Source organism: Ranitomeya variabilis, chromosome 7 (assembly GCF_051348905.1).
Source record: "Ranitomeya variabilis isolate aRanVar5 chromosome 7, aRanVar5.hap1, whole genome shotgun sequence".
In the NCBI taxonomy this organism is placed as follows: Eukaryota; Metazoa; Chordata; class Amphibia; order Anura; family Dendrobatidae; genus Ranitomeya; species Ranitomeya variabilis.
The window spans coordinates 7,223,545-7,247,054 of NC_135238.1; the positions used below are offsets into that span (position 1 = coordinate 7,223,545).

The following is a 23,510-nucleotide window of genomic DNA, read 5'->3' on the forward strand; positions in this document are numbered from 1 at the left end:
GCAGGAAAAACAAAAATTACATCTATAGAATGGGAGGAATAGGGCTAAGCAACAGCATGTGTGAAAAATACTTGTATATACTAATAGATCACATACTGCACATGAGTCAACAGTGTGATGCAGCAGCAAAAAAGGTAAACACAGTTCTAGGATGTATTAAGAGAAGCATAGAGTCTAGATCACGTGAAGTCATTATTGCCCTCTACTCCTCTTTGGTCAGACCTCATCTGGAATATTCTGGGCACATTGTAAAAAAGACATCAACAAACTGGAGCAAGTTCAGAGAAGAGTGACCAGAATGGTGACCGGTCTGCAAACCGTGTCCTATGATGAATGGTTACAGGATTTGGGAATGTTTAGTTTGCAAAAAAAAAGACCGAGAGGACACTTAATAGCTGTCTACAAATATCTGAAGGGCTGTCACATTGTAGAAGGATCATTATTCTCATTTGCACAAGGAAAGACGAGAAGCAATGAGATGAAACTCGAAGGGAGGAGACACAGATTAGATATTAGGAAAAACTTTTTGACAGTGGGGGTGTTCAATGAGTGGAACAGGCGGCCACGAGAGGTGGTGAGTTCTCCTTCAATGGAAGTCTTCACACAGAGGCTGGACAGACATCTGTCTGAGATGGTTTATTGACTCCTGCATTGAGCAGGGGGTTGGGCACGATGACCACGTGGGTCCCGATGATCCTGGAGGTCCCTTCCAATTCTGACATTCTAAGATTCTATAAACAGGAATCTTGAGGGCCTCAATTAAAAATCTGTAACAAGTCCCCAAACTGCCATGTGACCAGTGAGCGCCTCCCCCCAGAATAGCAGCGGGCAGACGGTGATTCCCGCAGTATCCTACAATGTTCATACGGAATCCAAGTGTTTATCCCGGATTATAAGAGATACAATGTAACAAGCCCTGTATGTACAAGTATATCCTGATGTCAGCAAGTAATGGCTGATAACAGGGAGTAATAGACTGAACTCATCTGTCCAACAGTCAGTCCTGAAATGGCTGATAAAAGGGAGTAACAGAGAGCAGCCAAACATGGAGCAAAAAAGAAGCGTCCCTCACTAATATTGATGGGAAAGAAACTGCACAGAATCTCCAGAGTCTGAGTATAGTCTTTACGCTACATGACCATAATAATACCATAAATAATATAATAATAATAACAATGATAATATATCAGATCACTCACCGGACAGCAGAAGGTAAAGCACAGCGCTCATCATGCTCTCCGCGGTGCTGCTGTGGGGAGCTCTCTAGATGTCGGATTTGTCTGTTCTCATCACTCTCGCTCCTAAAATATCTGAATTTTCGGAGGTCCTTCATGCTGGAATGCGGCCGGACCGGTCCCTGGGGCTGGAGGGTTGGATGATTCCTCAACTTCATCTTCTCTGAAAATTTACACACAATAAGATAACACGTGCGGAGCGCACAGAGCAGCGGAGTCGTTACAGTGTCACATCTGAGCACATGACCCGAGCATCATCTCTACAGTCACCGGCCATTGTCCCAAGTCACAAAGCAGAGAATTAGTCAGAACAGGGTGATCTATTTCACATGTTTATTTCTGTTAATGTTGATGATTATGATTTACCGCCATTGAAAACCCAAAAGTCACTATCTCAGTAAATTAGAATAATTAACAAAAAAACCCCTGTAAAGGCTCCTAAGTGTTTATAAAGGTCCTTAGTCTGTTTCAGTGGCTCCACAATCATGGGGAAGACTGCTGACCTGACAGATGTCCAGAAGGCGTCACTGACACACTCCACAAGGAGGCGAAGCCACAAAAGGTCATTGGTAAAGAAGCCGGCTGTTCACAGAGTGCTGTATCCAAGAATATTAATGGAAAGTGGAGTGGAAGGAAAAAGTGTGGTAGAAAAAGGTGCACAAGCAACCGGGATAATAGTCAGACAAAGGCAGATGCCAAAACGCGCATCGGGGTGAAGGCATCCCTGGGAAAGACTTAGACCCCTCTCCTCTCTATCTTCTAAACAGGTACTATGCCATGCAATAGTGTGGCCATATATGTATACTTATGCTTGACTCCATGGGCAGGCATAGTTGACACAGATTATGGTATGTGGACCCCAGTGTATTAATATGGTGACAGTATAGGCACTTGCACTTTATTAACATCTATGAACCTTCACACTGCCTTCTTTACCACACCTCATAATTGTTTTTTCATGTAGGTCCATTTTTATACATTTTTTACATATTTTTATAACATTCTTCGTATGTATCATTGATTGTGAAACAAGAGCAGCGCTGCATTTAATATATTTTTTCGTATGCACTTCTTTTCTAATTACTTCTTGTACATAGGAGCAGTATTATAGTAGTTATATTCTTTACATAGGGGGCAGTATTATAGTAGCTATATTCTTGTACATAGGAGCAGTATTATAGTAGTTATATTCTTGTATATAGGAGGCAGTATTATAGTAGTTATATTCTTGTATAAAGGGGGCAGTATTATAGTATATTCTTGTACATAGGGGCAGTATTATAGTAGTTATATTCTTGTACATAGGAGCAGTATTATAGTAGTTATATTCTTGTACATAGGAGCAGTATTATAGTAGTTATATTCTTGTACATAGGAGCAGTATTATAGTAGTTATATTCTTGTACATAGAGGGCAGTATTATAGTAGTTATATTCTTGTACATAGGAGCAGTATTATAGTAGTTATATTCTTGTACATAGGAGCAGTATTATAGTAGTTATATTCTTGTACATAGGGGCAGTATTATAGTAGTTATATTCTTGTACATAGGGGCAGTATTATAGTAGTTATATTCTTGTACATAGGAGCAGTATTATAGTAGTTATATTCTTGTACATAGGAGCAGTATTATAGTAGTTATATTCTTGTATATGGGAGCAGTATTATAGTAGTTATATTCTTGTACATAGGAGCAGTATTATAGTAGTTATATTCTTGTACATAGGGGCAGTATTATAGTAGTTATATTCTTGTACATAGGAGCAGTATTATAGTAGTTATATTCTTGTATATAGGGGCAGTATTATAGTAGTTATATTCTTGTACATAGGAGCAGTATTATAGTAGTTATATTCTTGTACATAGGAGCAGTATTATAGTAGTTATATTCTTGTACATAGGGGCAGTATTATAGTAGTTATATTCTTGTACATAGGAGCAGTATTATAGTAGTTATATTCTTCTACATAGGAGCAGTATTATAGTAGTTATATTCTTGTACATAGGAGCAGTATTATAGTAGTTATATTCTTGTACATAGGAGCAGTATTATAGTAGTTATATTCTTGTACATAGGAGCAGTATTATAGTAGTTATATTCTTGTACATAGGAGCAGTATTATAGTAGTTATATTCTTGTACATAGGAGCAGTATGATAGTAGTTATATTCTTGTACATAGCAGCAGTATTATAGTAGCTATATTCTTGTACATAGGAGCAGTATTATAGTAGTTATATTCTTGTACATAGGAGCAGTATTATAGTAGTTATATTCTTGTACATAGGAGCAGTATGATAGTAGTTATATTCTTGTACATAGCAGCAGTATTATAGTAGCTATATTCTTGTACATAGGGGCAGTATTATAGTAGTTATATTCTTGTACATAGGGGCAGTATTATAGTAGTTATAGTCTTGTACATAGAAGCAGTATTATAGTAGTTATATTCTTGTACATAGGAGCAGTATTATAGTAGTTATATTCTTGTACATAGGAGCAGTATTATAGTAGTTATATTCTTGTACATAGGGACAGTATTATAGTAGTTATATTCTTGTACATAGGGGCAGTATTATAGTAGTTATATTCTAGTACATAGAGGCAGTATTATAGTAGTTATAGTCTTGTACATAAGAGCAGTATTATAGTAGTTATATTCTTGTACATAGGAGCAGTATTATAGTAGTTATATTCTTGTACTTAGGGGCATATTATAGTAGTTATATTCTTGTACATAGGGGCAGTATTATAGTAGTTATATTCTTGTACATAGGAGCAGTATTATAGTAGTTATATTCTTGTACATAGGGGCAGTATTATAGTAGTTATATTCTTGTACATAGGAGCAGTATTATAGTAGTTATATTCTTGTACATAGGAGCAGAATTATAGTAGTTATATTCTTGTACATAGGAGCAGTATTATAGTAGTTATATTCTTGTACATAGGGGCAGTATTATAGTAGTTATATTCTTGTACATAGGGGCAGTATTATAGTAGTTATATTCTTGTACATAGGGGCAGTATCCTCTTCTCTTCTTCATACAGGTATTTTATCCATCCATCCATTTGTGTGCTGACTGCAAGAGTGAACTGAATCATATTTAGCAAGACTTTGTAAATGGTATTTTATCCATCACTCCTGTGTTGTTTTCTTTTTTTTTTCTGTTTTTTGCTTCTGATTTAAAGTGTTCAAAGCTATCTTTTTTTTTTCTTTTGTCCCACTGCTTTATGGTCTTGTTTAGCATTGGTTGTCTACCCTGCATAGTAATGCCTGCTCTGGCCTCATGCTAATTGGTTAATTGCTGATTGTGACCATTTGGTTCATGATGCTAGCATTCACTCCATTCATATATATTTAGTATGGCTGGGATAGGACGTGCGCGGGTTCGCGTGTGCAACAGTTTAAAGTGCATGGCAGTTAGACAATGGCAGTTGAACAGGGCAGGAGACAGGTAAGGTGCATAAGTTCTATAAACAATCATGCTTTTTGTCAGTCAGACTACATTATGCATTGATCATATCAATCTGCTTCTTATTTGGATTTACTTCTGCTTTCTCACAACTCGCCCGGCCTTTAACACATTCTGTGCGCTCTCTCTATATCCACCCCTCACTTCTCCCCTCTCCCATGTATAACTCTGAGGCTCTGCTGACATTTCTTACCCACTCAAAACCAGCCACTACCGCCATGCAGCACTCAAAACGTTCATACAAATCATCCCACCACCTGCTCTTTCTGTTTTTTCTCCTTCTACTAGTTGCAGGAGACATCTCCCCCAACCCTGGGCCTCCCTCCACCAGCATACATTACTCTCCTCCAGCTACATATAGAAACCCTGCTAATCTTATTAACATTCAGTGCATGCCTTCTCCTATCGCTTTCCACTGTGCTCTCTGGAATGTACGGTCTGTGTGTAACAAACTAACTTACATTCACGATCTTTTCCTCTCTAATTCCCTTAACCTTCTGGTTATTACAGAAACCTGAATCCAGCATTCAGACACCACCGCCGCTGCCGCTCTCTCGTTTGGTGGGCTGAAATTTTCACATACCATCAGACCTGAGAACAGACAGGGTGGAGGTTTTGGTTTGCTCCTTTCATCACAATGTGCTTTCCAGGTCATCCCCTGGTTTCCTCACTCACATTTCCTCCCTTTGAAGTCCACGCCGTCAGACTCTTTAAGCCCTTCTCATTGCGAGTGGCTGTTGTTTATCGCCCTCCAGGCTCCTCCCACCAGTTTCTAGACCACTTTGCCACCTGGCTTACTCACTTTCTATTCTGTGACATCCCCGCCCTCATCATGGGAGACTTTAACATCCCCATCAATGATCCCCTCTCCCAATCTGCCTCTCATCTTCTTTCTCTAACTTCTTCATTCGGCCTCTCACAGTTTACTAATTCTCCTACGCATGAGGACGGGAATACTCTGGACCTGGTCTTCTCCTGTCCCGGCTCACTGCACAACTTTACGAACTCCCCTCTCCCGCTCTCGGACCACAAACTTCTTTCCTTCTCTGTCAAGAATTGTCTCCTCACCCGGGACACCCCCACTTACCACACTTATCGGAATACACGTACCCTTAATACCCAGCAGCTTGTGGACAATCTCTAGCCCCCATCTCCTCCCTCTACTGTCCAGACTTAGCATTGTCACACTTCAATAATACACTGAAGAATGCCCTAGATGAAGCAGCACCTTCTACACGCAGAAAGACACGACACAGACAATGGCAGCCCTGGCACACTATGCAAACACGCTTCCTGCAGTGTTGTTCAAGGTGTGCAGAGCGGCAGTGAAGAAAATCTCTCTTAGCAGAAGACTTCATTCACTATAAGTTCATGCTCAAAACTTATAACTCTGCCCTTTATCTGGCCAAACAATCCTACTTCACCACCCTCATCACCTCACTATCCAACAACCCAAAACGACTTTTTGAAACCTTAAACTCCCTCCTGAAACCTAAAGTACAGGCCCCCATCACCAACCTCAGCGGTGAGGATCTGGCCACTTATTTCCTAGAAAAAATCAACCTCATCCATCAGGATATCTCAGCGCAATCTCCTCAGTGCCTGGATCCCCCTCCCTGCCGTACCTCAAGCTCACTAGACATCTTTGAGCCTGTCTCAGAAGAAGAAGTCTCCAAGCTCCTCGCTTCTGCTCGGCCTACAACCTGCAACAGTGACCCCATTCCTTCACATATCCTGCAGTCTCTCTCACCAGTGGTCACCACTCACCTGACTAAAACATTTAACCTCTCTCTTTCTTCAGGTATCTTTCCATCCTCATTTAAACATGCAATCATAACCCCTTTACTTAAAAAGCCATCCCTGAACCAGAACTGCACTGCTAACTACAGACAAGTCTCTAACTTTCCTTCATCTCTAAACTCCTGGAACGCTTGGTCCACTCCCATCTAATCCGCTATCTCTGGGATAACTCTCTTCTTGACCCCTTACAATCTGGTTTCCGCTCTTTACACTCCGCTGAAACTGCCCTCACTAAAGTCTCTAATGATCTAATAACAGCCAAATCCAAAGGTCATTGCTCTCTGCTGATTCTCCTAGATCTATCTGTGGATCACCAGTTCCTTCTCACTATGCTCCGCTCCATCGGCCTCAAGGACACAGCCCTGGTTCTCCTCCTACCTCTCTGACTGCTCCTTCACTGTATCCTTTGCCGGCTCCTCTTCCTCTCCTCGTCCCCTTACTATCGGGGTTCGGTCCTGGGCCCCCTCCTGTTCTCTCTTTCTCTCTTTACACTGCCCCTATTGGACAAACAATCAGCAGATTTGGGTTCCAGTACCATCTCTATGCTGATGACACCCAATTATACACTTCCTCCCCCGACATCACCCCTACCCTAATTCAAAATACCAAGGACTGTCTGTCTGCTGTCTCTAACATCATGTCCTCCCTCTATCTGAAACTGAATCTCTTCAAAACGGAAACTTCTTGTGTTTCTCCCTTCTACTAACCTCACTCTTCCCAACATCGAAATTACCCTGGAGGGTTCAACCATAACTCCCAAGCAGCATGCCCGCTGTCTTGGGGTCATATTCGACACCAATCTTTCCTTTACCCCCTATATCCGATCACTCACTTTTGTCACCTACATCTTAAAAACATCTCCAGAATCTGACCTTTTCTCACCGTTGAAACTGCTAAGACTCTTACTGTCGCTCTCATTCATTCCCGTCTGGACTACTGCAACTCTCTTCTAATCGGTCTCCCTCTTACCAAACTTTCTCCTCTCCAATCCATCTTGAATGCTGCAGCCAGGGTCATATTTCTGTCCAGCCGCTTCACCGATGCCTCCATCTTGTGCCAGTCATTACACTGGCTACTAGGGTTGAGCGACCTTGACTTTTTTAGGGTCGAGTCATGTTTCATGAAACCCGACTTTTGGAAAAGTCGAGTCGGGCGAAATTGGCCGATTACTGCGCAAAGTCGAGGATAGGCCGGAACCCGAAACCCTATGCACGTCAATGGGAATTTTTTTTTTTTTCTCTCTCTCTCTCTCTCTCTCTCTCTCCGTCCCAGCACAGAAAATTTCGTATTACACATTCCAAATCGCTACTGCGCACAAGCGATAAAATGATGATAGGCGTGCACGCCCCTAACCCCTATGTCATCACTCTGCCCACGCTCCTTCATTGGCTTAAAAAATGGCGCTAAACGCGTCATACGAAACGTGACTTTGGCACCAAGATCGCGTACCGCATGGCCGACCCCACACAGGGATCGGGTCGGGTTTCATGAGACGCCGACTTTACCAAAAGTCGGCGACTTATGAAAATGAACGATCCGTTTCGCTCAACCCTACTGGCTACCCATTCGCTACAGGGTCCAGTATAAACTCATCTCTCTCACCCACAAAGCTCTCCACAGTTCTGCACCGCCTTATATCTCCTGTCTCATCTCTGTCTATCACCTTACACGTGCCCTCCGTTCTACAAATGACCTAAGACTAACATCCCCCGTAATCCAAACCTCACACCTCCGTCTCCAAGACTTCTCTCGTGCTGCGCCAGCTCTCTGGAATGCACTTCCCCAGACGATCAGACTGATACCTAGCCCCGACCTATTCATCATCTCTTCAAACAAGCCTACCACATCAACTACTCAGTAAACTAACTTTGCCCTGTTCCCTCCTTCCAAATATTACTCTGAATCTGCACCCTACTATTCATCTGTCTCCACACCCTCCATGCACACGATAACTGCACTTGATACTTGACTATTGCACTTAAACACACGGGCTGATGACCGGTTCATGCAGCTTTGTATGAAAATCCCTATTTATTATAATTGCCAGACCTGAAATAACAAGCACTGATCACCTATTGTGTCCCCCCCATTTCCTTGTAGATTGTAAGCTTGCGAGCAGGGACCTCACCCCTAATGTCACTGATTAAATTGTCTTAACTTGTACTGAATTTATTGTCTGTACATGTCCCCGCTTAATAGGAAAGTGCTGCGGAATATGTTGGCGCTATATAAATAATAATAATTATTATTATTATTGCAGTATAAAGTTTACTTTTTATCTCACTGCTCTTCTTATCTCACTCATATAGACATAATTTTATAATTATGAACTCCTCCATGGATTTAGACCACTTTGCTCAGTTTCCTTTCCTCGATGCCGGCTTCGTTCCCGTCTCTTCTGCAGGTTATTACAGATGATATGTAAATCACGGTGAGTGATCTGCTGGGTGTCTTCTGTTCCTGTGTCCTGTTCTTTTCATGTAACATGTGCAGCATTATTTTATTAGAGAATGAAATTACAGCAGATGTTAATTATCTCATTGTGCTTTAATTAGTTTTCCTTAGAACAATACTTATTAAACAATAGGCTATAAAATCTTCCTTTATGGGTCAGTGACTAATACTTGGGGCGGTCTGGGCAATGTGTGGTTAATTAAAGTATTTCTGACCTGTCACATAAGTTCTGACGTAAATCCCGGCCTTGTCTATATTCCCGTCCATCAGTATATTTCTTCTTCTGGCTTCTCCAGTCTGATGTGACTAGGAATTATTTAAGGGGTTGTCTCATTTGCAATAATGTGTAAAATTATGAATTACCAGTAAAATTTGACGTTTTTGTTATTATTACCTCTAGTTAAAAGTCCTGTCTGTCCTCAGGAATAGAGGGATTTTTCTATTCGGGATGGTCACATTGCAGTCCATGGTACCGAGTATCTCACAGTCTCGGAGAGCCTCGTTAGTAGACATGAGTGAACCTTCTAAGGTCCGACTGGTTTGGCAATTGTTTTCTGAACATGTTTGCCGAACAGTTCAATCAACACACTCAAACCCCATTGAATTTAATTGGGGACAAAACAAAGTGCATAGACAACACCTTTAGGGGGGTCAAAAAGCTTCCCAAACAGCTAAAATTAGTGGCAGACACCAGGAAAAGTGGCATCAATTGACCCAAAATTGAAATAGTATAATTGCACAGCATGGATACTTGGGATAGGGTCTGGACCAGCATTACTAACAGTAACAGGTTGATCAGTGACAGGTGTAGGCCTGGTGGTCTGAGAGCCCTGCCAAATTCAGGCAACGTCATGAAGGAGACCCAACCTGGAGTCTAAACATTTCCAAAAATTAGGGGTAGACACGAGGAAAAGTGACATCAATTGACCCACAGTAGAAATGTTATAATGGCACAGCCGCGGTCAGCCATGGGCCATGCATGACACAGGGTCGGGGCTAACATTTAGAGGTTTGAGTTGAAGTTTCAATTAAGACCTGGTAGTTAAGGGAGCGGTTTAAGCCTTCTTAGCTGGGAGCCCTAATACCTCATGCAACAGCTCAGCTCTTCTCAGCCACACTCAGGTGGCACAAACATCACTTTCGTAGACTATTATTGGTAAAAAAAAATTGTAAGGATAGTAACACAGGTAGTTGAGTGAAAGTATGTGCAGGCCTGATGGTCTGGGAGACCTACTTACACAGGTAACCCACCAGATGGAGACCCAACTTGGAGTCTCAACATTTCAAAAAATTGCTAGTAATATCACCAACAGTAACAACATCAGGCACAGAAGACACAACAAAGGTGTCACCAACGGCAATAACGTGAGATCAATACATCACACTAAAAACGACACCATCGCCTAGCCTGTCAAGTCTGTGACTGAGGTGGAAAACTCGTTGGAGATCCATGACTTGTTCATCTTGATGAAAGTTAGGTGGGCTACACTTTCAGGGTACAGCCAGATGCGCTTATTTTTTTCAGGAAACAACCAGCAGCGCTGAAGACACGTTCTGAAGAACGCTGGCCGCCGGGCATTGACAAAACCTCCAATGTGTGATAGTCGACCTCAGGCCACTCTTCCATTTTTGAAGAGCAAAATGCAAAAGGGTCCAAACCCCCCGATGGCATTGATATTTTGAGCTCAAGACACTCCTGCACCATCCTCTCCAGTTGTTCACAATGTATCAGACTGGTATTCTGTTTTACTGGTGCATAGTCTGGTCTAAAAAATGTATGAAGCGACTCACAGAAATTGCTTCTGCCACTTACACTGCTGCTGCTGCTAATGTTTTAGCATTGACAACTCAACGTTCCCGGGGTTGGAAGTCCATAACTGGGATGCACACTGTGTGCCTCAATGATGTCTTGGGGAAAGCCACTCTTAATATTGTCTGAAAGCGAGTTTCGATACTCCAGCATGTGTGCGTCCTTATCCAGGTGGGAAGCATCAATTTACTCTTGTACCATGGATCCAACAGAGTGGCAACCCAGTATTCAGCACTATTTCTAAGAATATGGGCATCGTGTTGAAGATAGTGTAGCAAGAAAGCGCTCATGTGTCGGGTGCTTCTATGAGGTACAAGTCCATGGTGTGTTAGTGGCAGAGTAACACTCGAGCTTACCTCCTCTGTCTCTCCCACCAACCACGGACAACAGAGAGCAGATCATTATTCTCTTCATCTTCTGACTGTTGTGTGCTCATCACCTCTTCCTGTCCAGGCAGGGATAGGGGCGAATAAATAGCTGTACTACCAGGTTGAGGACATGAGCCATGCAAAGCACATGTGTGAGATTACACCGTCGTAGGGCCACCACCAGGTTTGCAACCTTATCACACACAGCCTTCCCTTGCCCCAGGTTCGGTGGAGACAGCCAATGCTCAAACTCTACCTAAATAGATGTCCACAACTCTTGAGCTGTGTGACTGCGATCTCCAAGGCATATTAATTTTAACACTACCTGATTGCGATGAGCCTTTTAATTACAGCAGGTTCCTACCTACCCGTAAATGTAGGCTTTACTGAGAGAAGTGTCCACATTCACCCAGGAATTCAGACATCAGCCTAAGAGAGGTATTCACATTGGTTAGGGACCCATCACTCTTTGAGACCCCCTTGACATTGGTTGATGGGCAGACATTATTTGGCCAAATTTTGTGCAAATCGTCTTATTTTTCCTAGTATTCAGAAGCCGTATTGCAACCTTTTTTTGTATATTGTATATGGAGGTAGCTGCTCCCAGTATGCACCTAGTTAGGCTAGTTTTGATGTGCCAGTCAGTTTTGGTTGAACCCCAATATTATCCCAAATTATTTTGATTAGAAAATGGAGCCTGGTGCCTGCACCCCAATATTAGCAAAAACAATTTTGATTATTACATATGACTTCCTGAGCTCTGACTGCGACACATAATTAGCCCAAACGATTTGGATTAAGAAATGTGGCCTCCTGCCTGCACAACACTATTAGCACAAACTAGTTAGATGCTGGAAGGTCAATTTCACACAGAAAAGGATCCTTTCTAAAGGTACCTTCACACTAAACGATATCGATAGCGATCCGTGACGTTGCAGCGTCCTGGCTAGCGATATCGTTGTGTATGAAAGGCAGCAGCGATCAGGATCCTGCTGTGCCATCGCTGGTCGTTGCTGAAAGTCCAGAACTTTATTTCGTCGTTGGATCTCCCGTAGACATCGCTGGATTGGTGTGTGTGACACCGATCCAGCGATGTCTTCACTGGTAGCCAGGGTAAACATCGGGTTACTAAGCGCAGGGCCGCGCTTAGTAACCCGATGTTTACCCTGGTTACCAGCGTAAACGTAAAAAACAAACAAACAGTACATACTCACATTCCGGTGTCCGTCAGGTCCCTCATCGTCTGCTTCCCGCACTGACTGTGAGTGCCGGACGTAAAGTAAAATCAGAGCGCAGCGGTGACGTCACCGCTGTGCCCTGCTACTGCCGGTGCTCACACAGTGCAGGGAAGAGGACGCCGGGGGACGCGAATGTAAGTATGTAGTGTTTGTTTTTTTACATTTCCACTGGTAACCAGGGTAAACATCGGGTTACTAAGCGCGGCCCTGCGCTTAGCAACCCGATGTTTACCCTGGTTCCCCGGGGACTTCGGCATCGTTGGTCGCTGGAGAGCTGTCTGTGTGACAGCTCTCCAGCGACCACACAGCGACGCTGCAGCGATCGGCATCGTTGTCTAGATCGCTGCAGCGTCGCTAGTGTGAAGGTACCTTAACTCTCTGACAACTTGCAGCAGGAGCGACCTCTCTGCGCTGTTACACTGATAAAATGGCGCCAGCAAAATATCATGTTCACTTTTTATATGGAGAGAGACATGTGAATTTAGCAACCAATGACAGAAACCCTTATGTCTGGACGTTGTGGATGGTTTCTGCACCCTGCTTGGCTGACGGAATGTACACACATTAAGATAATTTTACAAATTACAGTCGGCCGCTCCTCTGAACTTTAACCACCCCCTCCCCTCATAAAACACGGCCCCCTCGCTCATCATACAGCACCACTATCCTAGCCAAAGTCCTAACGAAGGCATTAGTGGAAACGCGATCATTTACAGAACTGTGCCCGAATTTTGCTCACTTTGAGGGAAAATGGCTGGGAATCCGACCACGAATCCGAATGTGACATGTTCATGTCGAATTTGAGATTGGCAAGTGTTTGACGATTAAGTTTGCTCATCTCTACTTGTTACCAAGACTCGCTCGCCACTTGTAGACTTTATACTTCAGAGTCTGCAATTGTCGATATTAAGCTGCCCAGAGAGCTGGATGCTGCCAACCTCAGTGTCTGGCTCCTGCCACAATGCACAGGCAAAGCTGCCTTGTCTAGCAACATAGGAGATCACTCAGGTCAGACAAAGACGACATTCCTGCACTTCTTATAAAGAGTCAAAGACTGACTCTCACTTTAAGTAGAGAGACAAAGATCCACCCCCAATTGATGTACAAAGGCAAAGACTTTTTGTAGGGAAAGACAAAGACCCACTGCCACTACCTGTAGAGAGACAAAGCCCCACCACAACTTCCTTAGGGAGACAACATCACTTCCTCTCTTTCTGCAGATAGACAAGACCTGCCCCCACTTCCTGCATAGAGTTAAAGACTTGCCCACTTCCTGTAGAGAGACAAAGAGAAAAAGACCCTCCCCTACTTCCTATACATGGATTCAAAGATCCACCTCTGTGCCATTCTGGGTGCTGATTATATGACATTGGTCCTGCTCTGGGTGCTGATTATAGGACTATAGACCCCCTCTGGGTACTGATTCTTTTAATGTATATCACCCATTCTAGCTATTTATTTTACAAGTGTTTTGTGGGGAGGAATTGGATGGCGTCATGGAATAAATAACACATCGCTTGTCTCAGTCACAACATGTTACCTCTGACAGTGACACTATCAGTTCGAATCACTGTTCTGCACACAATAGTCTATCAGATCACAGATCCCTAAACTGGATAATTTTTGGACCATTTTAAAATTTACAAAAACATGGAATTTGGTTGACTTGCTATGTTTTTAAGTGGGTTGGTGATCATAACTAGGTTACCATCTACTTCTATGGTGAGGTCACTTTGACATTACTAAAGCTGTAGGTCAACATGTGTCCAAACATTAAAGGGGCACTTCATGCATAATGCAAGAACTGATCTCATAGACAAGACAAGGAGGAGATCCCACCAAGTAAAATTAAAAACAATGATTTTATTGAACAATATTAAAAACATAAAGTTAAAGAAGCAGGAATGTCGTTTATAGGGAACACCGTGCACTATATTAACCCCTTCCCGACCCATGACGCCTATGTGGCGTCATGGAATGATCGCATCCCTGCAGATCGGGTGAAAGGGTTAACTCCTATTTTACCCGATCTGCAGGGAGAGGGGGAGTTGTACTTCAGCCTAGGGGGGGGTGGCTTTGCCCCCACGTGGCTACGATCGCTCTGATTGGCTGTTGAAAGTGCAACAGCCAATCAGAGCAATTTGCAATATTTCACCTATGAAAATGGTGAAATATTGCAATCCAGCCATGGCCGATGCTGCAATAGCATCTGCCATGGCTGGAAATCATGTTCTGGCCCCCCCCACCGCCCCCGATCTCCTCCCCAGTCCTCCGTTCTGTCCGGTACCCCCCTCCGTCCCTGTTCGCTCCCCCGTGCTCCTGTCCGCTCCCCCCGTCCTCCGATCCCCCCCCTGTGCTCCGATCCACCCCCCCACCACCCCCTCATACTTACCGAGCCTCCCGAAGTCGGTCCGTCTTCTCCCTGGGCGCCGCCATCTTCCAAGATGGCGGGCGCATGCTCAGTGCGCCCGCCGAATCTGCCGGCTGGCAGATTCATTACAAAGTACATTTTGATCGCTGTGGTAGGTTCTATCACAGCGATCAAAATAAAAAAAATAATAAATAAACCCCCCCCTTTATCACCCCCATAGGTAGGGACAATAATAAAATAAAGAAAATATTTTTTTTCTTATTCCACTAGGGTTAGGGTTAGAACTAGGGTTAGAACTAGGGGTAGGGTTAGGGTTAGGGTTAGGGGTAGGGTTAGGGGTAGGGTTAGGGTTATGGCATGTGCACACAGTGCGGATTTGGCTGCGGATCCGCAGCGGATTGGCCGCGGATCCGCAGCGGATTGGCCGCGGATCCGCAGCGGATTGGCCGCGGATCCGCAGCGGATTGGCCGCTGCGAATTCGTAGCAGTTTTACATCAGGTTTACAGTACCATGTACACCTATGGAAAACCAAATCCGCTGTGCCCATGGTGCGGAAAATTCCGTGCAGAAACGCTGCGTTGTATTTTCCGCAGCATGTCAATTCTTTGTGCAGATTCCGCAGCGTTTTACACCTGTTCCTCAATAGGAATCCGCAGGTGAAATCCGCACAAAAAAACACTGGAAATCTGCTGTAAATCCGCAGGTAAAACGCAGTGCCTTTTACCTGCAGATTTTTCAAAAATCGTGCGGAAAAATCTCACACGAATCCGCAACGTGGGCACATAGCCTTAGAGTTAGGGTTGGAATTAGAGTTAGGGTTGGAATTAGGGCTAGGGTTAGAAATAGGGTTAAGATTAGGCTTGTGGTTAGGGTTACGGATAGGGTTAGGGGTGTGTTGGGGTTACAGTTGTGGTTAGGGTTGGGATTAGGGTTAGGGTTGGGATTAGGGTTAGGATTAGGATTGGAATTAGGGTTACGGGTGTGTTGGGGTTAGGGTTGTGGTTAGGGGTGTGTTGGGGTTAGGGTTGTGATTAGGGTTATGGCTACAGTTGGGATTAGGATTAGGGGTGTGTTGGGGTTAGTGTTGAAGTTAGAATTGAGGGGTTTCCACTGTTTAGGCACATCAGGGGTCTCCAAACGCAACATGGCGCCACCATTGATTCCAGCCAATCTTGCGTTCAAAAAGTCAAATGGTGCTCCCTCCCTTCCAAGCCCCGACGTGCGCCCAAACAGTGGTTTACCCCCACATTTGGGGTACCAGCATACTCAGGACAAACTGGGCAACAAATGTTGGTGTCCAATTTCTCCTGATACCCTTGCAAAAATAAAAAATTACTTGCTAAAACATAATTTTTGAGGAAAGAACAATTATTTTTTATTTTCACGGCTCTGCGTTATAAACTTCTGTGAAGCACTTGGGGGTTGAACGTGCTCACCACACATCTAGATAAGTTCCTTGGGGGGTCTAGTTTCCAAAATGGGGTCACTTGTGGGGTGTTTCTACTGTTTAGGCACATCAGGGGCTCTGCAAATGCAATGTGACGCCCGCAGACCATTCCATCAAAGTCTGCATTTCAAATGTCACTACTTCCCTTCCGAGCCCTGTCGTGTGCCCAAACAGTGGTTTACCCCCACATATGGGGTATCAGTGTACTCACAACAAACTGGGCAACAAATATTGAGGTCAAAATTCTCCTGTTACCCTTGTGAAAATAAAAAATTGCTTGCTAAAACATCTTTTCTGAGGAAAGAAAAATAATTTTTTATTTTCACGGCTCTGCATTGTAAACGTCTGTGAATCACTTGGGGGTTGAACGTGCTCACCACACATCTAGATAAGTTCCTTTGGGGGTCTAGTTTCCAAAATGGGGTCACTTGTGGGGGGTTTCTACTGTTTAGGCACATCAGGGGCTCTGCAAACGTAACATGATGCCCGCAGACCATTCCATCAAAGTCTGCATTCCAAAACGTCACTACTTCCCTTCCGAGCCCCGGCATGTGCCCAAACAGTGATTTACCCCCACATATGGGGTATCAGCGTACTCAGGAGAAACTGGAAAACAACTTTTGGGGTCCAATTTCTCCTGTTACCCTTGCAAAAATAAAAAATTCTGGGCTAAAAAAATATTTTTGAGGAAAGGAAACACATTTATTAATTTCACGGCTCTGCGTTATAAACTTCTGTGAAGCACTTGGGGGTTCAAAGTGCTCACCACACATCTAGATAAGTTCCCTTGGGGGTCTAGTTTCCAAAATGGAGTCACTTGTGGGGAGTTCCTACTGTTTAAGCACATCAGGGGCTCTGCAAACGCAACCTGACGCCCGCAGAGCATTCCATCAAAGTCTGCATTTTAAAACGTCACTACTTCCCTTCCAAACCCCGACGTGTGCCAAAACAGTGGTTTACCCCCACATATGGGGTATCAGCGTACTCAGGAGAAACTGGACAACAACTTTTGGGGTCCAATTTCTCCTGTTACCCTTGGGAAAATAAAATAATGTGGGCTAAAAAATCATTTTTGAGAAAAGAAAAATTATTTTATATTTTCATGGCTCTGCGTTATAAACTTCTGTGAAGCACTTGGGGGTTCAAAGTGCTCACCACACATCTAGATTAGTTCCTTCGGAGGTCTAGTTTCCAAAATGGGGTCACTTGTGCGGGAGCTCCAATGTTTAGGCACACAGGGGCTCTCCAAACGCGACATGGTGTCCGCTAATGATTGGAGCTAATTTTCCATTCAAAAAGTCAAATGGCACGCCTCCCCTTCCGAGCCTTGCCGTGCACCCAAACAGTGGTTTACCCCCACATATGGGGTATCGGCGTACTCAGGAGAAATTGCCCAACAAATTTTAGGATCCATTTTATCCTGTTGCCCATGTGAAAATGAAAAAATTGAGGCTAAAAGAAATTTTGTGTGAAAAAAAAGTACTTTTTCATTTTTACGGATCAATTTGTGAAGCACCTGAGAGTTTAAAGTGCTCACTATGCTTCTAGATAAGTTCCTTGGGGGGTCTAGTTTCCAAAATGGGGTCACTTGTGGGGAGCTCCAATGTTTAGGCACACAGGGGCTCTCCAAACGTGACATGGTGTCTGCTAGCGATGGAGATAATTTTTCATTGAAAAAGTCAAATGGCGCTCCTTCCCTTCCGAGCCCTGCCGTGCGCCCAAACAGTGGTTTACCCCCACATATGAGGTATCAGCGTACTCAGAACAAATTGGACAACAACGTTCGTGGTCCAGTTTCTCCTTTTACCCTTGGGAAAATAAAAACAAATTTGCTAAAAGATCATTTTTGCATTTTAAAATGCGTGCGTGTCCTGCCTCCCGTGACGTCACGGCTTGTGATTGGTCGCGTCGCCCATGTGACCGCGATGCGACCAATCACAAGCCAGAACGTAATTTTAAAATCCTGAAGGACCTGAAATTACGTCACGGCTTGCTGTGATTGGTCGCGTCGCGGCCACATGGGCGGCACGCGACCAATCACAAGCCGGGACTTCACGGAAGGAAGTAAACGCGCGAATTTTAAGCAAAGAACGCTGCCGGTTCCCTCGGTGAGGTCCAGGCTGCGTCGGAGAGGTGAGTATAGCAATATTTTTTATTTTAATTCTTTCTTTTACACATTATTACATTAATGTTGTTTCGATACCGATACCCGATACCACAAAAGTATCGGATCTCGGTATCGGAATTCCGATACCCGCAAGTATCGGCCGATACCCGATACTTGCGGTATCGGAATGCTCAACACTATTTATGAACAATTTTTTGACAGACATTTAGGCTACTTTATTATTTGGGCCTACTAACTGTCTCTGCCACTCATTACAGTTGTCCTCCGCTGAACAAAGCAATGCTGCCTGTTTAGTCCTGTTACCACATTTGAACTGCATTTAGCCTAGTTACTTATTTGGGCCTACTAACTGTGTCTGCCGCTCATTACAGTTCTACTCCACTGAACAAAGCAATGCCACCTGTTTAGTCCTGTTACCAATTTTGAACTGCATTTAGCCTACTTTATTCTTTGGCCCTATATCTGTTTCCTCCTCATCCTGCCCATTGCCCAGCCACTGCTAGATGAGTCTGCTGGTACATTGACCTAGACCACTACATGCCCCTTGTACTCTACACAGCCAGAATCTGACCCTGCTGAAAGTAAGGTTCCCCTTCCCGCATGTTATACCACCTTACACAGGGACAAAGAGGAAGGTGCAGATGAAAGTGCAGGTTCCTTCATCAGGTGGGGGGGGCATACTCGTTGGCGACGTCACTGGCACGGGGCCCCTCATAGTACGCTAAAGTGTCGCTGCCGGTGGGAGGCGCCCCCGCCGTCAAACACACCGCCCTACTATGAGGGGCCCTGTGCCAGTGCCAACGAGTGGGCCCCCCCTGCTTGCTTAGGATCACAGCACTTCCAAAGTTGAAATACTGACCTCTCCCTGCTCCACTGCCGTGACGTATTCAACATTTCCTGGGCCCACTAAAAACTTGAGCCAGCCCTACCCCCCAGAACTTTTGCCAAATGACCCCCAGTTTTCAATACCTAACTATTATTATAAAGTAAATTAAGATTGACAAGCTTCAGTAACAAGAATGGATGTTTTTGGCATTAAAATGGGCACTGTAGGTGTTTTCCTGGCCTCCACTCACTGCCGACTATGATTCCCCATTGACTTGCATTGGGTTTCGTGTTTCAGTCGGATCCCCGACTTTTCGCAATAATCGGCCAATTTCGCAAAACCCAACTCGATCGGAAAAAAGTAAAAGTCGCTCAACTCTAGATATAACTAGAACTGCTATCAACAAAACAGCATAAATATAAAGCTGCCAGAGTTATGTGGACCAAAAGGTCAAGGTCAGTATCGAAGTATATCCAAATGTAATGCTCCTGACCATAATGAGACTAGAGCTGGCTATGTAAGCTATATAGTAAGCTGACCCAAGACAATAAAGGTCTACTTAATATTATCCATACCTACACATAGCAGATGCCATAAATGTCAGGTGTTTTACCTATAAAGGTGCTACAGGCGTCCCAAAGTCAGCGCAGCCGTCTACCAGGACATTGTAGAGCACTTCATGCTTCCCTCTGCCGACAAGCTTTTTGGAGATGGAAATGTCATTCTCCAGCAGGACTTGGCCCCTGTCCACACCGCCAAAAGTACCAATACCTGGTGTAAAAACAACAGTATCACTGGGCTTGATTGGCAGCAAACTCACCTGATCTTAACCCCATAGAGAATCTATGGAGTATTGTCAAGAGGAAGATGAGACACCAGACCCAACAATGCAGACGAGCTGAAGGCTGCTATCAAAGCAACCTGGGCTTCCATAACCCCTCAGCAGTGCCACAGACTGATCGCCTCCATACCACGCCGCATTGATGCAGTAATTGATGCAAAAGGACCAAGTACTGAGTGCATTTACTGATCATACGTTTCAGTAGGGAACATTTCGGATTTTACAATCATTTTTCCAGCTGGTGTTATAAAGTATTCTAATTTACTGAGATACTGACTTTTGGGTTTTCATTGGCTGTAAGCCATAATCATCGACATTAACAGAAATAAACACGTGAAATAGATCACTCTGTGTGTAATGACACTATAGAATATAGGAGATTCCCTTTTTTTTTATTGAAGAACGGAAATAAGTTCACTTTTAGATGATATTCTAATTTTGTGAGAAGCCCCCGTATACGTGCATCTGGTTATATCCACATTTCAGACTTTCAGACATTTCAGACTTTTTTTTTACAAGAAGCAAAATTTTCATAGTGTCCAACAGATGTAGGTTTTATGCTAAAAAATAAAGCACCTTTTAGATAAGATCCCTGCGCTGTTACCCATGAAGATCACCAGGGGGCGATACAACGTGTAACATAGTAATGGCGGAAAGGAAGTGAGGAAGTCGGGGTGACTACAACCTCCATCATTGTGTTACAACTTGGAATAAAACTCTGTGGATCAGATTTATTTATTTGACATCGTTATCATTACATTGTTACATTGTACCAACTTCACTAAGAACAATGACATCATAGAATGTTCCTGAGTAAAAATGTTCCGAATCGACTCTCAGGACCGGCAGCGGCCACAGATTACTGAGGTGACCGCATGATCCGCCCCTGACGGCATCCTTCCTGGCTCTTCTACTGATTAGCCGGCATGATCAATACGTGTGATGCAGTGTGACATCACGGTAGGCCGGCTAATCAGTAGTAGAGCCACAGATACTGGCAGGTAGGAGGCGATCATCAGGGCTACTGCCCAAGGGCCACAGATTACGGATGTAGATGAGGTCCGGCAAGTTGTTTCACACCATCTCTAATGAGGAGACACAGTGGTGACGAAGATGATGAGAAGGGAGATACAGAGATGGAGATGAGGAGGAAGACACATGATGAGGAAGAAGATGAGTAGATACAGAGATGGTGAGGAGGAGGAAGACACACGATGAGGAAGAAGATGAGTAGATACAGAGATGGTGAGGAGGAGGAAGACACACGATGAGGAAGAAGATGAGTAGATACAGAGATGGTGAGGAGGAGGAAGACACACGATGAGGAAGAAGATGAGTAGATACAGAGATGGTGAGGAGGAGGAAGACACACGATGAGGAAGAAGATGAGTAGATACAGAGATGGTGAGGAGGAGGAAGACACACGATGAGGAAGAAGATGATGATGATGCCGATGACACCAAGGAGACACAGTGGTGACGGAGATGATGAGAAGATACAGAGATGATGATGAAAAGGAAGATAAAGAGATGGAGATAAGGAGGAAGACACATGATGACGATGATGATGATGATGCCAAGGAGAGACAATGGTGACGAAGATGATGAGTATGATGATGACACCAAGGAAAAACAATTATTCATGAAGATGATGAGAAGATACAGAGATGGAGATAAAGAGGAAGACACACGATGACGATGATGACGATGATGATGATGCCAAGGAAAAACAATGGTGACGAAGATGATGAGTATGATGATGACGCCAAGGAGAAACAATTATTCACGAAGATGATGAGAAGATACAGAGATGGTGATTATGAGGGAGACACATGATGACGATGATGATGATAATGACGCCAAGGAGACACCATGTTCGCGAAGATGATGAGAACATACAGAGAGGGTGATGAGGAGGAAGACACACAATGAGGAAGATGATGAGGACGATGATGATGATGCCAAGGAGAGACAATGGCGTAGATCTATTGAGCTGAATGCACCAGAATTCTGGAATTTGCCTGCCAAAATGTTTCTTTTACAATATGCACCACATTTATTATGTCTTTTAGATTCCTTTTGCTTCCACGTAACGTGCCCTCGGTATAAAATCTGTGACCTCGGTATAAAAGTGTAGAGAAGACTGTGAGCCAGTCATTGCACCAAAATGGTAGGGCACCTTCCTGACACATAGTCAGCCGAGTAGGGGCCAATATCACGAGGGTGTGGTGCTCCCCAGTCTCGTAATGGATCTGTCACATCTTGCAGCAGTTCGTGGTCTGCAGCACTTTCCTTCTTCATTTGTGGAGTACATCATTATGGATTGGTCAGGGCGCCCGTAGACTTGTCCCCACCACTAACCTCTGCTCACATTTAAAAAGTTGTCAGAGCTGGTGCAAAAAAACCCATCACCATTTTCCAATATTTTGGAACAACCTCATATTCTACGTGAAACATTTGGACGTTTTGCAGCAGTTTTGGCTCAGACTGATGAATTTGCCCGATGTTTGCACAGGATTGATAATTCTGCCCCAATTTTCCTGACATCTTGTAAGATTTTGTCTTCTTGTAAATCTTTATAGTCAGTGATTTACCCAGAGTCGCGACTTAGGACTTTAGGGGTCACACAGACACAGTTTATTTGTTTTTGGGGGTCCTTGTCTAGAATGACTCAGCTGTGCAGTATCAGAGAGACCACCAGGAGCAGCACCGAGACCTCCAGATGGGGGGACGAGGACCTGACTTTCTGCCTTAAGTAATGGCTGATCCATGGCTCATAGGCGGGAACAGAAGCGCAGATCGATGGGCGGTTGGGAAGGGCACAGATGGATCCAAAGCTCACGATGCCAACCTGGTACCAGTACCCATTCATTTTACACACCAGCGGACCCCCAGAGTCCCCCTGCAAAGGCAAAAGAGGACAATGTCATTGACACATTGCATAAAACTCATCAGTGATGTAACATCCCAAGAAGAAGAACGAGGGAAAGTGAACACAACCATTGGGTCCGAGTGCTGTCCATGGCAAGATGGCCAACCCCGGACAGCACTCGGGGCCATGTCATCCAATGGGGCCGTGCAGATCAGAGATGTTATTCATGGACCGAATCTACATGTGAAGAGAAATGTCCGCCTGCGCCAGGATCTCCCATGTGTCGCAAGAAACTCCCCCGCACCACTCAACAGTTATACTAAAAAAAAAGTCAGATTCCACCTGGAGCCATCGTGCGGTGTCCCATTGCTGAAATTCTTTGAAATTGGAAATTGTATTTAATCTCGTAAATTTTTGATACCTGCTGCTGTATAAAACTGGATGCAATACAGACCAAGGTTCATTTATTTTATACGCTAGTGTGAAATTAGCCTTGGGGTGCGGTAATTCTCATGAGAATAGCAGAACAAAGAGCGAGTCGGGGAGTAACTGATCTGGGTGAACCAGGGCGTATCGGAGTATCTGCCATGTGCTGTCAGGTGTAAACCACCTGATTATCTACTATATAATTGTCTAAGGGGTACT

The 23,510-nt window shown here is 44.1% G+C and overlaps 1 protein-coding gene across 1 annotated transcript in view; it reads right to left on the minus strand.

Annotated features, from left to right (window-relative positions):
• The window catches only part of LOC143785248 (transmembrane protease serine 9-like), a 91,305-nt gene that overhangs the window by 24,117 nt on the left and 43,678 nt on the right, over positions 1-23,510 (minus strand). Inside the window, exon 10 of the mRNA XM_077273974.1 lies at positions 22,670-22,895. Within this exon, the coding sequence (XP_077130089.1) occupies positions 22,670-22,895 (226 nt within the window). The remainder of the gene's footprint in view (positions 1-22,669; positions 22,896-23,510) is intronic.